The 13619-nt window shown below is 33.9% G+C and overlaps 1 protein-coding gene across 1 annotated transcript in view; it reads left to right on the top strand.

Annotated features, from left to right (window-relative positions):
* Positions 1-10741, top strand: part of LOC106709021 (lachesin) — a 65932-nt gene extending 55191 nt beyond the window's left edge. Inside the window, exons 3-9 of the mRNA XM_014500665.2 lie at positions 5963-6170; positions 6483-6641; positions 6775-6903; positions 7145-7438; positions 7647-7742; positions 9753-9872; positions 10651-10741. Coding sequence (XP_014356151.1) covers positions 5963-6170; positions 6483-6641; positions 6775-6903; positions 7145-7438; positions 7647-7742; positions 9753-9872; positions 10651-10718 — 1074 coding nt within the window. The 3' untranslated portion in view covers positions 10719-10741. The remainder of the gene's footprint in view (positions 1-5962; positions 6171-6482; positions 6642-6774; positions 6904-7144; positions 7439-7646; positions 7743-9752; positions 9873-10650) is intronic.
* The last annotated feature ends 2878 nt before the right edge of the window (positions 10742-13619 follow it).

The following is a 13619-nucleotide window of genomic DNA, read 5'->3' on the forward strand; positions in this document are numbered from 1 at the left end:
AGATAACTGGTCAAATAAAAATAAAAATGCTTTATTAAATGAAAACAAATAAAAAAAATGTCTATAAATTGCTGAACGTAGCAATTTAATGACCACGCAAATATTTTTTTACAAATCCAATTTTGTTTCTCTATGTATATATATTTTTTTTAGATATTTGTTATAATATTTAGAAAAACTGTATTCTGATGAACTTATATTAAAATTAATAGAAGAGACCTTTTTATTTAGCTCGAGCCACTCCTGGTGCTCTGCCGCTCGGTGGAACTCACTGCTCCGGAACATAGATTAGGTTCGACATTCGTATTAAACTTATTTACGTATACGTCGGACATCAGATCAAGAAATACAAGCTCAAGTTTCTATCTCACTGCAGGAAAATATTATTTCTGTTTTTCAGTTACCTTTGTACTACGTGCGTTAAAATCTAAGCTTTTTTTTCTTTAAAAAGGCAGCGTAAAAAGTTTTTTCCATTTATTTTATTGCGTTACCGTTATCTCAGCACCTATTTCTAACAGGGGCGCAATAAAAGCGAAGATAGTGTTCTTTTACTTGCGAAATAAAGGCTTAACCGAAGAAGCCATCACGGTTGCCCTGTATTGACAACAAGAAGCGGATTTTCCCGAAAGCCTCGCCTGCGCCATTAGTTTTCCGCCTCGGTTAAAAAGATTTGCCTCTTCGTCCGTCTTTTTAGAATTATTGAGTCACGTGAAATATTGCGATGAAACGACAAAACACACTTTCCATTTCCATTACGAATTTACTATTATATTATGTAAGTAATACACAATATTAGATTCTATTCTATTTACATTACATACATAAGTGCATTTCATCATTCGTAGGAAATAGGAATAAATCTAAGCAACCGGATTTTTTTTAATTTTTTGGAAATAACATAAAGAAATAAATGCACTATTTTCAAGTAGTAGTGTCACAATATGTAGAGCGAAGCAAAATACAAAAATGGATCAACCTTATCATAGTAAAACAAATCAATAAAACTAGCTTTGAATCGCAATTCTACCTAACTGTTGACTGGTGCAGTTTATTATTAAAATTAGATGTTATGTAAATAAAATATTATTTTAAACTAATTTTCCCTAAGTGTTCTATGTTTGACTTCTGAGGATGTGATGTAGTGATGTAATAGCCTATTATATATATATCAATCAAACAAAATAGAAATCGAGTTTGAACATACAAATCCTTCAACTTCTTATTGGTATAGAAGTATAGAATAACTGCATTAGAATAATAATACACATGTTATATTGTGTTTAGCAATAATCGTAAAAATATGTTGACAGTGGGTTTATTGGCCTGAAATGTCAAACAGTCGGCAGCGACGCGCACGGCGTATGCAAGCTCGTAATAACATGCCGCAACGACTCGTAGGTATGTGCCCCTTTCCCCCTGCCCCTCGCGCAGCGTACAAGCACCGAATGCTTACATTCTGGCATATTTCTCCTGCCCTAATATCATCAGGCTTAAATTTACATATAACCTTTAGTTTGACAAAAAAATGTAATTTACCATTGTAAATTAAGACTTAAATGCTATTTAAACCGCATGGCAATGGGTCAGCAAAGCAAATTATCGCTATACAATATAGCATCAAGGCCTAGCAGTAATATTGTACAATACACATAAACAAAAAAACTTAACTTAAGTTAAACTTACTTATGTTTTTAATATGTTGCCTACATTATCAAGTTCTAAATATCTTAGCGCATTTTATCGAAATAAATCAATACATCGGAGGAAGATGGTCACAAAAATAGAAAAATAACTTATTGGCGGAAGATTTGCGGAAAAGGTCCCCGGCACAAATCCGCACCAAAGAGAGCTCTAAGTGGGCTTTTAGTAGAAATAAGCTAAGCCGTCCCGTGCAAGATGTTACTCATTTATGTTTGCGCCATTGCATTACTTACCGAGTCATCCACGTGCCACACTCTGTTGCTGGATCTTTGTTATTGTTCAAGCACTTTCTACGCTAAGAGTCCATTCAATTTGAAAAAAAAAAATACAGACAAGCAGTTACATATTTTGTATTTTCTTCTTTTGTTTTAAAACTGTAACGAATTTTGTTAGTTACTTAACACATTAATAATTTCAATACAATCAATAAATTGGTTTGATTTCTTGTTTAATTTGTAATAAAGCTAAGTCACGAGGCTGTGAGAAAAGATTAATAATGTCCTTATTCTGTCTACGCTAGTAAATTAGTGTTTGTTTATTAACTCTTACACATCTAGATAGTTTTACTTTATTATGATCACAGACATATGTGACAAAACTAAACTTAATTTAGCGAACACTCGAAGAAATGGAAGTAAGTGGTTTGTGAGAATACTTTACGATGCTCCGCTCCACAGATGCTCCAAAGATACAGACGAATTATATTACTGCCCAAAAATGTAATAAACAACTTGTTTGTGAACATGTTTTTGCACTTCGAAGCATTCTACCTCTCCTTTCAAAGTGTTTTGTACACAAATGTAATATTTTTTATACCTAAAAGTACGCGATCATTTATTTTTATAATCAATGTATTAAACTTATTTGTTCAAAAGCAATGTCTTACAACATTTCTACTTATTATTTATATAAACACGTTGTATTTAAGAACAAAAGTTGAAGAGGTCATCATTAGTCAAGAATCATGCCAAAATTCTTTAATATTCATATACACTCCTTGGATTTATAGTTAAATGTTTTATAAAATCAAATAAGCGAAGTTACGATAATACAGTAAGTTGGTATACCTTAAACGTTCCATAATTAAATCTGTCGTAATATTATTAAACACGTCTAGGAATCATCTCCTGCGGCGATGGGGTCCGTCGTTAAGGAGGTTCGGTGCGGTTCGCGGCAGAATGGCTAAACTTTGCAACGAGTCCATTATAAATCAAACGACGCCTCGGAGGCATGTCCTGAGGGACGCGCTCCCGCCGCGCCGTGCTTCAAACTTCAAATTCGCCTCCTTAATGCCCCAACAATTAAGATGAAAAGAAAGAAGGTCTTAAATTAAGGGTGGTTATAAGATAACGAGTTAAAAGGTCTAGTAACTTTACTTTTACTTTAACACTGAAACCTTAATTCGGACAAGTTAATTTCATTACTTTTTTAATATTGAAAATCTGAAAACATCATACAAAAATAAAGCCAAACGATGGAAAAATGAGTCTTATGTGAGTTTAAAAAAATATAAATAAAAAAATAGTATTACTGTAACAATGTTTAAAAGCGAAAAGAAGCACGACTACAAAAACATTATATGCAAATAAAAACGTTAAATTTTAAAAATTTACATGAAATACATACGTAATAACAGGCGTCATCTAGCGAAGTGACTTGATGCTATGCATAACTCGCTTAGTTTCCGCAGACGAATGAAATTAGTTAGCTGCTGCCGCCATTTCAAATATCATATTTGCATCTGCCGGCTTCGTTACCGACTTGGCCGCCTCACGAATTACTTTTTCTAGAAATGTATTCGTTAATTCAACCACGAATATTGCGTTAGACTGGGAAACGCTTTTGAAAATATACTCGCGTCATGTTTTAGATAAAATCAAAACTAGAAAATTTGATCAGAGATTATCTTAATGGTGGATTATGTTATATTAATGGTAGATGTACAAGGAGGTGCTTGATGTTGAGGACACATGTTTAAAGAAAGTTTTTAACGTAGAAACGAGTATTGAAACTGGTTGTGTTAATATATAAATTACTGTTATCATACTTCTGGAGCAGAGAAAAAAGACAAAATTTTATGCATGTCTTAAAACAAATGAAAGTTTAAAATATTTCACTAGTCCGTAAAGATTAAATTAAATGAAGACAATAGAAAGCTTCAATTATAATTCGCACTTGTACATTTAAGTTGTGCATTTTATTATCCGGACTCCATTGAAGTTGGGACGTTACAAAATATTTCAACCCGGCGACCCTACGGCCGCGGGCTCAGAAACTTATAAACTTCAACACTCTAAGCTTATCTTTTAAACAGTTGTAATTTTGATTACGTCTAATTTTATCTTAATTGTTAAAGCAATAAATGCGAACTTCGTGAATTGCTAATGAAGTCTTGATAGCTTATCGATATGTCTCCAATAACTTAAAGAATCTTTACTTCGAAAAGCTAGAAATATATAATTTTATAGCTTTTGTAAAGTTTTATCAAATAGTAATCTAGAACTAAAATAATATTTTCATTAACTTTCCACTGGCAACTCAATGCCTCAAATTATAGCTTATGCTTTATTTTTTTGATTAACAAATAGAATTAATTTAGAACTCTACGACTTTATCCCGTATCGTTAAAGTCGATAAATTTTACTTGAAAATATAAGTTAGAACACGGCGATGTGTGGGCGCGGTGTGCAGCTTTGCAGCAGAGCTTGTAATTCAATGAGCGCCAGCAGACGGACACGCCGCCCTGATTACATTAGACGCCGGCCACAATTACGCAGATCAGATTTACATCTACCACTAAACTCGCGCGAAGCCTATTTCAAGCTACAAAAATTAAATACCAAAAAACTTTAAATCCGCTCTGGCCAATATACAAAAAAACGGCTCTGATATCTGGTGCCCTATCCTGAACTCAATCTTTAGATGTAAACTTTTCCTATTAACCCTATAAAAATCGATCTAAATGGTTGTTTAATATCGCAAGGCTGAGGTACCGGCGACGAGTCAGGTCCTCATCATTAGAGGGGTTACCGTCCCATTGCATAATAAAATGGGCAAAGTTTCCTCAAGTCCATTATAAATTAGACAGCGGCAGAGAACCGCATCACTTAAGATAGGTAAGATGTGACCCGGCACGAGTCCTCTAACAAACTTCCTTCTATATTGCCACCACAATCTTGATAAAAAGAACTACCCGCGGCTCAAACTTATCGCCGGATTAAAACATGAAGAATAACTACAAAACTTTTAAATTTCAAAAATTGCTCCACTTTACTTACTTTATTTGCTCGATTTTACCGCAATAAACAGTGCGAGCGGGTCCTTTTGTACTGTAACGACTAACATTTCATATTGCGCCACGGTTCATGTACTCGAATGTAACATTTTTAGAGACAACTGTAGTGCAGTTACTCTTTTCTTTGGGGAGTTTTAAGAAACACTTTCATAAAATCGAATGTTTTCGACCGAGATCGTGGTGGGATTGTTTCAAGTATGACAATACCTGTAAAATGCATTTTAAGTGGTTAATTCCGTGGAAATTGGTGCAAAGCGGTAACGCGGTGGCAGCTACTTGCAATTACGCAGAAGTCGCATCTGGCCCCGTAACACTGTCTAATGGCAACCCCTTAAACGTTTCATTTCGCCAAGTATTAATACAACTTCATCCATTTTGTACGGAATCGCGCTAACTCTTGAAGCATATAAAATTTAATAAAGTACTGACAAAGTAAAAAAAAATACTAAATATGAATTATGTCATTTTTATCCATTATGTCGATTTTATAACAACGCAGTCTAATAACATAAGTTTTATAAAAATTATCGACGGCTTTGAAAAGGGGAGTACTTTTTAATTTCCGTTATGTCAATCGTCAACTTTCGGGAATTATTCATGAAACATATTTTGCAGGCAGTTCACGACACCTTTCTTATATTTGTTTAGTAATGATATTTCTTATTATTTTAGATTACATCATGATCACTATATTCTACTGAAGTATGTTACCAGGATAAAATATATAAGACTGATATAACTCCAGCTTAAAATAGATGCTTAGAAATTTTGAGGTCATTTGGACGATGCACGTATGAACTAAAAATTAAAACTTTGCTCTGAAAATAACTTCAAAACTAAAAACCGTATTATACCTCCTCTAGATTACACTCACTGATATTACTAGTAATGTAACTGATACACATGATTTATCATAATGTTTATTATCCTTTCACACAAATTGATTAAAAAAATACTTTAAACTAGGTGGCATGGATGCACTTTGAGCAATCAGCGATCCTGACGGTGCACAACCACGTGATAACGCGCAACCCGCGCGTCAGCGTGACGCACGACAAGCACCGCACCTGGTTCCTGCACATCTCCGACGTACGGGAGGAAGACCGCGGCAGATATATGTGCCAGATCAACACCGTCACCGCAAAGACACAATTCGGATATCTGCACGTTGTGGGTAAGGGTGTACGATAGTTCAAATGTCTTAGAAAGTTAAGCCTTCAAAAATATTTTCAAAACAGAGATATATTATCATCTTAATAAATTGTCATTGTTCACTTAAAAGAAAAAACTCCTATTATATGATGCTTTTATATCCCTTACTGTTGTTAAATGACATTGTCGTTACTAAAATTAAGAGCTGTCTTAAGTTTGACAGTTATCTAAAATTTTTACTAGCTACAAAATTATATAGAATTATTCAGAACCATATATAACAAAATTGTTAGACGGTATATTTGGTTGCAAAAGCAGAGTTCGTCGTTTACAGTGCCTCCTTCAATCGACGACTCACTGAGCTCGAGCGACGTGATAGTCCGCGAGGGCGCCAACGTCACCCTGACGTGCCGCGCTAATGGCTCTCCTAAGCCCACCATCAAGTGGAAACGGGACGACAGCTCCAAAATCTCCATCAGCAAGGGACATTCCGGTACTTACTTACAAACTACCAAATAATTAGGCACTTGAAATAAATTTTCTTTTGCAATCTGAAATGTAAAGGTTTTAATATCAATATAGTATTCATTGAATATGAAATAAGAAAAGCTATATTTTTATTTTAGTTTCTGAATGGGAAGGCGAAGTGTTGGAAATGGCGAGGATATCCCGCCTAGATATGGGTGCTTACCTTTGTATCGCCAGTAACGGTGTGCCACCAACTGTTTCCAAAAGAGTCAAGGTCAGCGTCGATTGTAAGTACATTACTGCTATAATCAACAGCATTTAATGCATGTTCGATATTCAATATCTTTACGCTTGTATCGGCTCTAAAATCTCCTTTGAGATTTAAAGTTATTCCGTATCGGACCAGAATTAGAAGATAAACTTCTCAATGAAGACTTTTCCAACTCTTGGTTTAAAATAGTTGCATTTATCTATTTCAAAGGTGATACATTTATATAATTATTTCTTATTCATTGTCTTTCTTCTCAGTTCCGCCTATGCTATGGATTCCACACCAGCTCGTTGGTGCTCCACTTTATTACAACGTGACCTTAGAATGTTTCACTGAAGCTCATCCCACGTCGTTGAATTACTGGACAAGAGACGACGGTCATATGATTCACGAAAGTCCCAAATATCATATGGAAAATGTAATTGGGACACCAGCTTATAAGACGCATATGAAACTGCTGATTAGACATATCGTGACTGAAGATTATGGCACATATAAATGCGTGGCTAAAAACCCAAGAGGAGAATCTGACGGGACCATACGATTATATAGTAAGTGTAATTCTAGGATGAAAAATATAACTTCCTAGATGTCACCGCTTTTTATGATTTTCAGCATCATTATAGTAACTTGAATTTCCGGTATCATCTATATTCGGCGCAGTCTATAATAAGTTCTGATATTCTCGCCTTCTAAGTCTTGTCTTATATTGTGAGGAAAAACATTACGTAATTGTTACATGTCATATTTTGTTTTTAGCATCTTCACCTCCGACCACAACCCCTGATCCCCGAGCGCAGACAGTGCCGCCGCCCTCCCGACCGCCACGCCGAGATAACCCGATCACAGATAAAGGTATTACATAATTATTGTTATCAACTAAAACGTAATATAATATTTACATAAAACGAAAATCTCTGATTCTATTTTCAACTTGTCCTTATCATAAATCCTTAGATAGACGTAGTGGAAAGACTTTTATAAATATACACCTCATAGTATGTATTTTCCATATATTATATTTATTCGAAAAATGAAATAATTGTCTCATACAAACCAGATAAAAAAATTGCTTGTACGTTGGTTACTTGTAATTGTCAATATTTCCTCTGTCCGTGGCTTGGAAATTTTTGGCAATATCTGTTATTTTGTCCGGCTGTTTGACTACACTGTGCTGGCGCGTACAATAAGAGTTCGTAAATATTTGTCCGAGCAGACAACAATGAATCTTACGGTTAAATAAGTCCGTTAATTTCCGATGTAGCCGATAAAATGCACCGAAAACCGACTTTTATGTCGGCGATTTCGTTTATTAAGAGATAATATTACCTTTACGAGTCGTGTCCCTCGAGATCGTTCAGTTTATTTTCATTGTTTGTTGCTGTTTCAGTTATTATTAGTGGTCGTTACATTTGTTTATAGATCGTAAACTATTACGGCTGCCTGCTTGTCGCCGGTAAGTTGTTAACTGGCTACGAATGTTATGCTCATCGTAAAATGCAAACAAATCGCTTATAAACGAAACTTTACGAAGTGGTTTGAGCTGTTCGCTTATTATATACAAACATTACTTGGTTTTAACATGACGTTAATATAATTAAAAGCAATATAAATCATTGTTTATAGTTAAACAAGTATTATACATTTGTTTATATATTTCAATTTCATTAAGTCTACAACATTAGAACCTAAGTAAAAATAGTTAGCAAAAAGAGCAAACATTGTAAAAGTAAAAACAATTTAAAATCTATGAAAGTAAGTTTTAATATATAAAAGCTCATAACCTGCTTGTTGCGCGTCATTAGGACGGTTGTGGAGTTGTCGGCTGACACGAACCGGACAGCGACATCTTGCAACACGCTATTACAACACAGCCCCAACTTCCGCTCTCCCGACGCGACGACCAACTTGTCCGATTTTCTTTACAACTTTCCATTGTTCTGTTGGAAATCCCTCTAAAGTTAGTGTAGTATATGACGTCTAATTAATAAAATAAATAATGGTTTTAAGTAATATGCTTTTACCATTTATTTGAACAAAAACAGCATATATATATACCCACGTTTTGTATAAGGTATACGTAAATTTCTTTAAAAAAATTATGCATACTCGTATATAAAGTAAAAATCATTGAAGATCTTTCTGAACCTAAAGAATAAGGTGACTTTTGGTTCTTTAGTAAGATGGCTAAGAAAGTATTCAGTTTTTATTACTTACGTAGAGCAATGATTATAATGTCCTTATAAAACTTACCACGAATTTTTTTCGGCTTTCCACATTCTAGTATGTGTAAAATATTATGGGTTATTTTTCAACGTTTTTTTTTCTATCGGTATGCACTTAATTAGGTACAAAATTAAAAGTACAAGAGTTGCAAAAGCGCACAAGTGCAGTTGTCTCAGTCGTTTTAAAGGCGAATGTCGTTCGAAATTCTAAAAATAGAGTGTACGATAACGAGCGGGCACCTAAGTTTCGCGGCAGTTTTTGCGCAGCGCGGCGAAAGCCCGCCGAGGACATCGACCGTCCCCGCTGTTTTACTTTTTGCGTCCATTACGAATTTACGGGCAGCCAGCAGCCAGGCCACTCGACAATATTGCACGACTTTTCAATAACTGCCGCTGCCCGGCCCGTCCCTTGCCATATTGAATCTTTTACCTAATGAGTTGGCCCATTTTGCCAAAAGGATATCCGGAACGCTTTTCATTATCTTTTTGTGAAACAAAGTAGACATAAAATGAAGATATATGCAACAAACCATGACAGTGTTTTCCAGAAACTATATAAAGGATTATTTTTCAAGTAAAATGTAATGTTTTCTTTCTGGTTCTTTTAGTTGTCAAAATGTTACATGATAAAATTTTGCAGGAAATAAATATCAATCAAACATGAATGAGATTGAGAGGCGAGAGTCGGGCAAGCAGAAGACGGACGAGGGCGGCGGGAAGTCGCATCTTAACTGGGTGGGCGGCGCGTCGCAAGTCACAGGTACAACTGTCATATAATATCTTGGGCGGCTCGGAAAGGAGCTTTTTAGGGTACTGCGCAGCGCGCAGATGAATTTAAACCGCCAAAATATTTGAAAAGGTGGATGCCATGACACACACCACACACACACACTACCTCACGCTCTTTTTCAATTCCATGTTTGTTAGTGTACATTTTGCTTTTAATTATTCAATGTCTTAAAAAATTTGAGGACAGTTACAGTGTTTTTTTTCAATTATTTATGTAATGTAACTGTTTATCCTAAACTTAATATCTCTTTGAAGTTAAACTGCTGCGACACTTTACTGACACACATGTATGTTGTCTCTGGATTTTTCTAATAATACGATTGGGATAACGATATGATTTTTTATAAATGCAGTGTAACCTTAGTAACAGTAACCGTAGTCAACAGTAGTAACATCTCATGTAATGGGGACAAAAAAGCTCTATTTTAGAATTTTTATTAAGTAAAATTTGACGAAGTCGTTTTTATGACTACAGATACACATAGTACTTTGTACTTAGTATATAAAGTAGAGTGTTTTATATATCTGTGGTATGTTTATTGCTACACTCACTTTTGATCATGCACACATGCACACATCTATAGTGAGCAAAGGGCAATTTTTTTCCCCATTAAGTTCACCCCATTGTTAAATTGAGCATCGTTATTACTTATTTCTATTATATAATTTGTATGTTAACATTGATTCCTTAACTATTAGATATTGAATGTTAATATATACAAATATCGAATTGTATGGTTTTGTTCCAGGTGACGCCGATTGGAGAAGAAGCCAACCTTGGATTTTCTTTACATTGTACTTAATTTGTTGTTTTTAAAAAGATGTAATTGTTTCACAAGCTATTTTATTTAGACTTAAAAAAAAATCAAAGTGCCATAAATAGCATTATGTGTACCATAAAAGTTTAACACCTTTGCCGTAGCACAACACTAACATATTTCTTTTATATATAATACAGTAATTTATAAAATTAGATGTTAATATGCATCATCATTTTAAAGCTTTTCATGTTGAAATAGATAAAAGAAAATGCAAACGTAAAAATATAAGTATTTTTTCGTTTTCCACTAGTCTTCGTTTATTTATTCTTTTCAGTAAAAATCTTTAAAAACAGGTAATTAGATTATATTTAGTAAATAAATGTAGCATTAAGCATACAGAAATATACAAATTTAAATATTTGTTGATGACTAAACCCTTTTAGTTCAGACTTAAATAGCTTATAAATTTTATAAATATGTATAAATATTGTTATTAATTATATTTGAATTATATAATGGTTCCTTAAAAATTGTATCGCCATGGTACAGCTGATCTTGAGACATACTGTATGTTATTAATATACTAAATATATATTATTTTTACGCCTCTCTCGCATTAACACCGATCTACTGTACCATGGGTTTTAAATGGAAATCACTGCACATGTATGATTATATAAAAGTGCACGTATATGGTAATTTTTAGATAAACAAATAGTGTAAGACTGAAAAAAATATATAACTCCTTTATAACTCTGTTTACGAGCTTCTAAGGATCGTGTTTGCTGTGATATATGATTTGAGTTAGCAACACTTTAAAACCTTCTACTTTGGTTGTAAATTATGTATTGCTTTGAAAAAATGTATAAATTTAAATCAAAATTACAGAGACCGGCTAGCACCAAATTGAAAAATTAGTTAAAATATGTGTTTCAAACTCTGTGGTTCAAACTTTGATTAATTTTATTTTTCCCAGCTGATTTTTCACTATTTGTGAGGCTTTTTTCGGAATTGAAAAATGCATTGATGTGCAAGATGTAGGCGTCAAATTGCCTTGAGATATCCATAAACTAGCAAATGTCAATTTATTGTAAAATCATTCCGATGTTAATTTGTAACGCTTCTAAATAAAATAAGCAATGTTCTCTTGTAAAATTACAATTTATTTATGGAGCACGTTTTTGAGTTTCAATCATTTTTAAAGTGTTGTTAAAACTGCAATAATTTGCTGTAACATTTTGTTAAATATGTTATTATATGAAATAAAATTGTTTTTATTTCTATATCGGTCTAAAACATTTACTTGCCATAATTTTTAACCTGAATATTTTCAACGGATTTTCTTACTTGATTAGCACGTACTACGCAAAATCTTTCTGTCAATTAATTATCTATTAAATTGATAATGTATGTAAAAACAAACAACAAGGTTGCCAAATTGCTAAATTTAAGAAGAACGCTGCATAGATAAATTTGATGTAAATATATCATTTAAGCCAAAGTAAAGAAGTGTGTTTTAAATAACAGAGCGTATTGACTGTTTAAAAGTGCATTGTACGAGATATTTGTAAGCCTTCTTACGTAACTATATGTAATGGTATTGTGAATTAATAGGTTATAAACAAAATAAAGCTTGTTTTAAATTGATCTTTTAATCAAAATACCCTAAACTCTACATGATATTAGCATTTTGTAACAAAACAAATTGTGAATAATCTCCATGTGAACTATACTAGGCTATTAGGAACGATGACATTTTTAATATCAGCAAGAGTCAAAGCATTATCTACACACATTTAATTTCAATGCATTTAGTTTTCTCCTAAAGACATCCATAATGGTTATACAATTTATTTAGCAAGCCAGTAATATTTTCTTTCTTAAAATTCTAAAAATGATAGTAGGATTAAAATCTTAAATTAGCCTATACCGTACACATAATTTATGCGGGAAAAGTTTTCATCCATCATATTTTGATGGTCCCAAACAGTTGCAAACAATATGCGGTGGATCTTTGAAGATTAAGGCTGGCTTTCGGGCGCCAAACAGGCTCCAACTATGTATGGCCGCTCGCCAACTCCCGTAAGCCAATCTAACTTCTTTTAAATGTGTTTTTGATGTAAAGAACACATTACGGTACGCATCGCTCGCCGCAAATCTCCAACCAAATTAGCTTTTGATTTATTGAGCCTTAAGTTTATAACTGCCCGATGTCGAAGACTTCAGAAATTATGATCCACACTTCATAGACATAATAAATACGGGTCTGTAGAAACTTATTAAAACTTTATAAAATTTCCAAACCGTATTACAGAGGCAAAAATAAACACGATCAAAACTCCAAAGATATACCTAAAGACGGACATATAAACAAGTTTGTGATCTAACGTTAATGAATTGGATGTAACAAATTAAGCTTATCGAATGTTAGCCACTCTGTAAACATTTACACAATAACTTTTCATTGATAAAACAATATACACCTTAATGCTGAAGCATAAAGTTTAGAGTCCTCTATACGCAGGCGTGTATTTTGTAACGTTTCATCATTGTTGTGACGTTTGTAACAGCAGGCTCATTACTTAGCCGCGACACGGTAGGCGTGGAGTCGCTTCCGTCGCAACCGGACACCGCCACGGGGAGACCCAATAAAATTAACGTTTATTACTTTCCGCTGAAATCACCTTCAAATTACTATTTCGAATTTTAACAAACCTTTTCGCATTTCTATTTAATCTTATAATACTTAAGTCACAGATTTTTACAAATTTTGTTGATTGGCATTGTTAAGTAGGAATTTTCGCAACATAATAAGTTTGCGGTAAAGCTGAGCACTTAGGGCGCTCAGCCAGAACATCTCAACAACCGCTGCGTCGTCGTGCGCCGCCGGGCATCACTGTGAATAGTTCCAATGTATTCTACTTCTTTTATTATTTCACTTCTTTTGACGACTTAAA

This window comes from Papilio machaon, chromosome 2 (genome assembly GCF_912999745.1).
Source record: "Papilio machaon chromosome 2, ilPapMach1.1, whole genome shotgun sequence".
NCBI lineage: Eukaryota > Metazoa > Arthropoda > Insecta > Lepidoptera > Papilionidae > Papilio > Papilio machaon.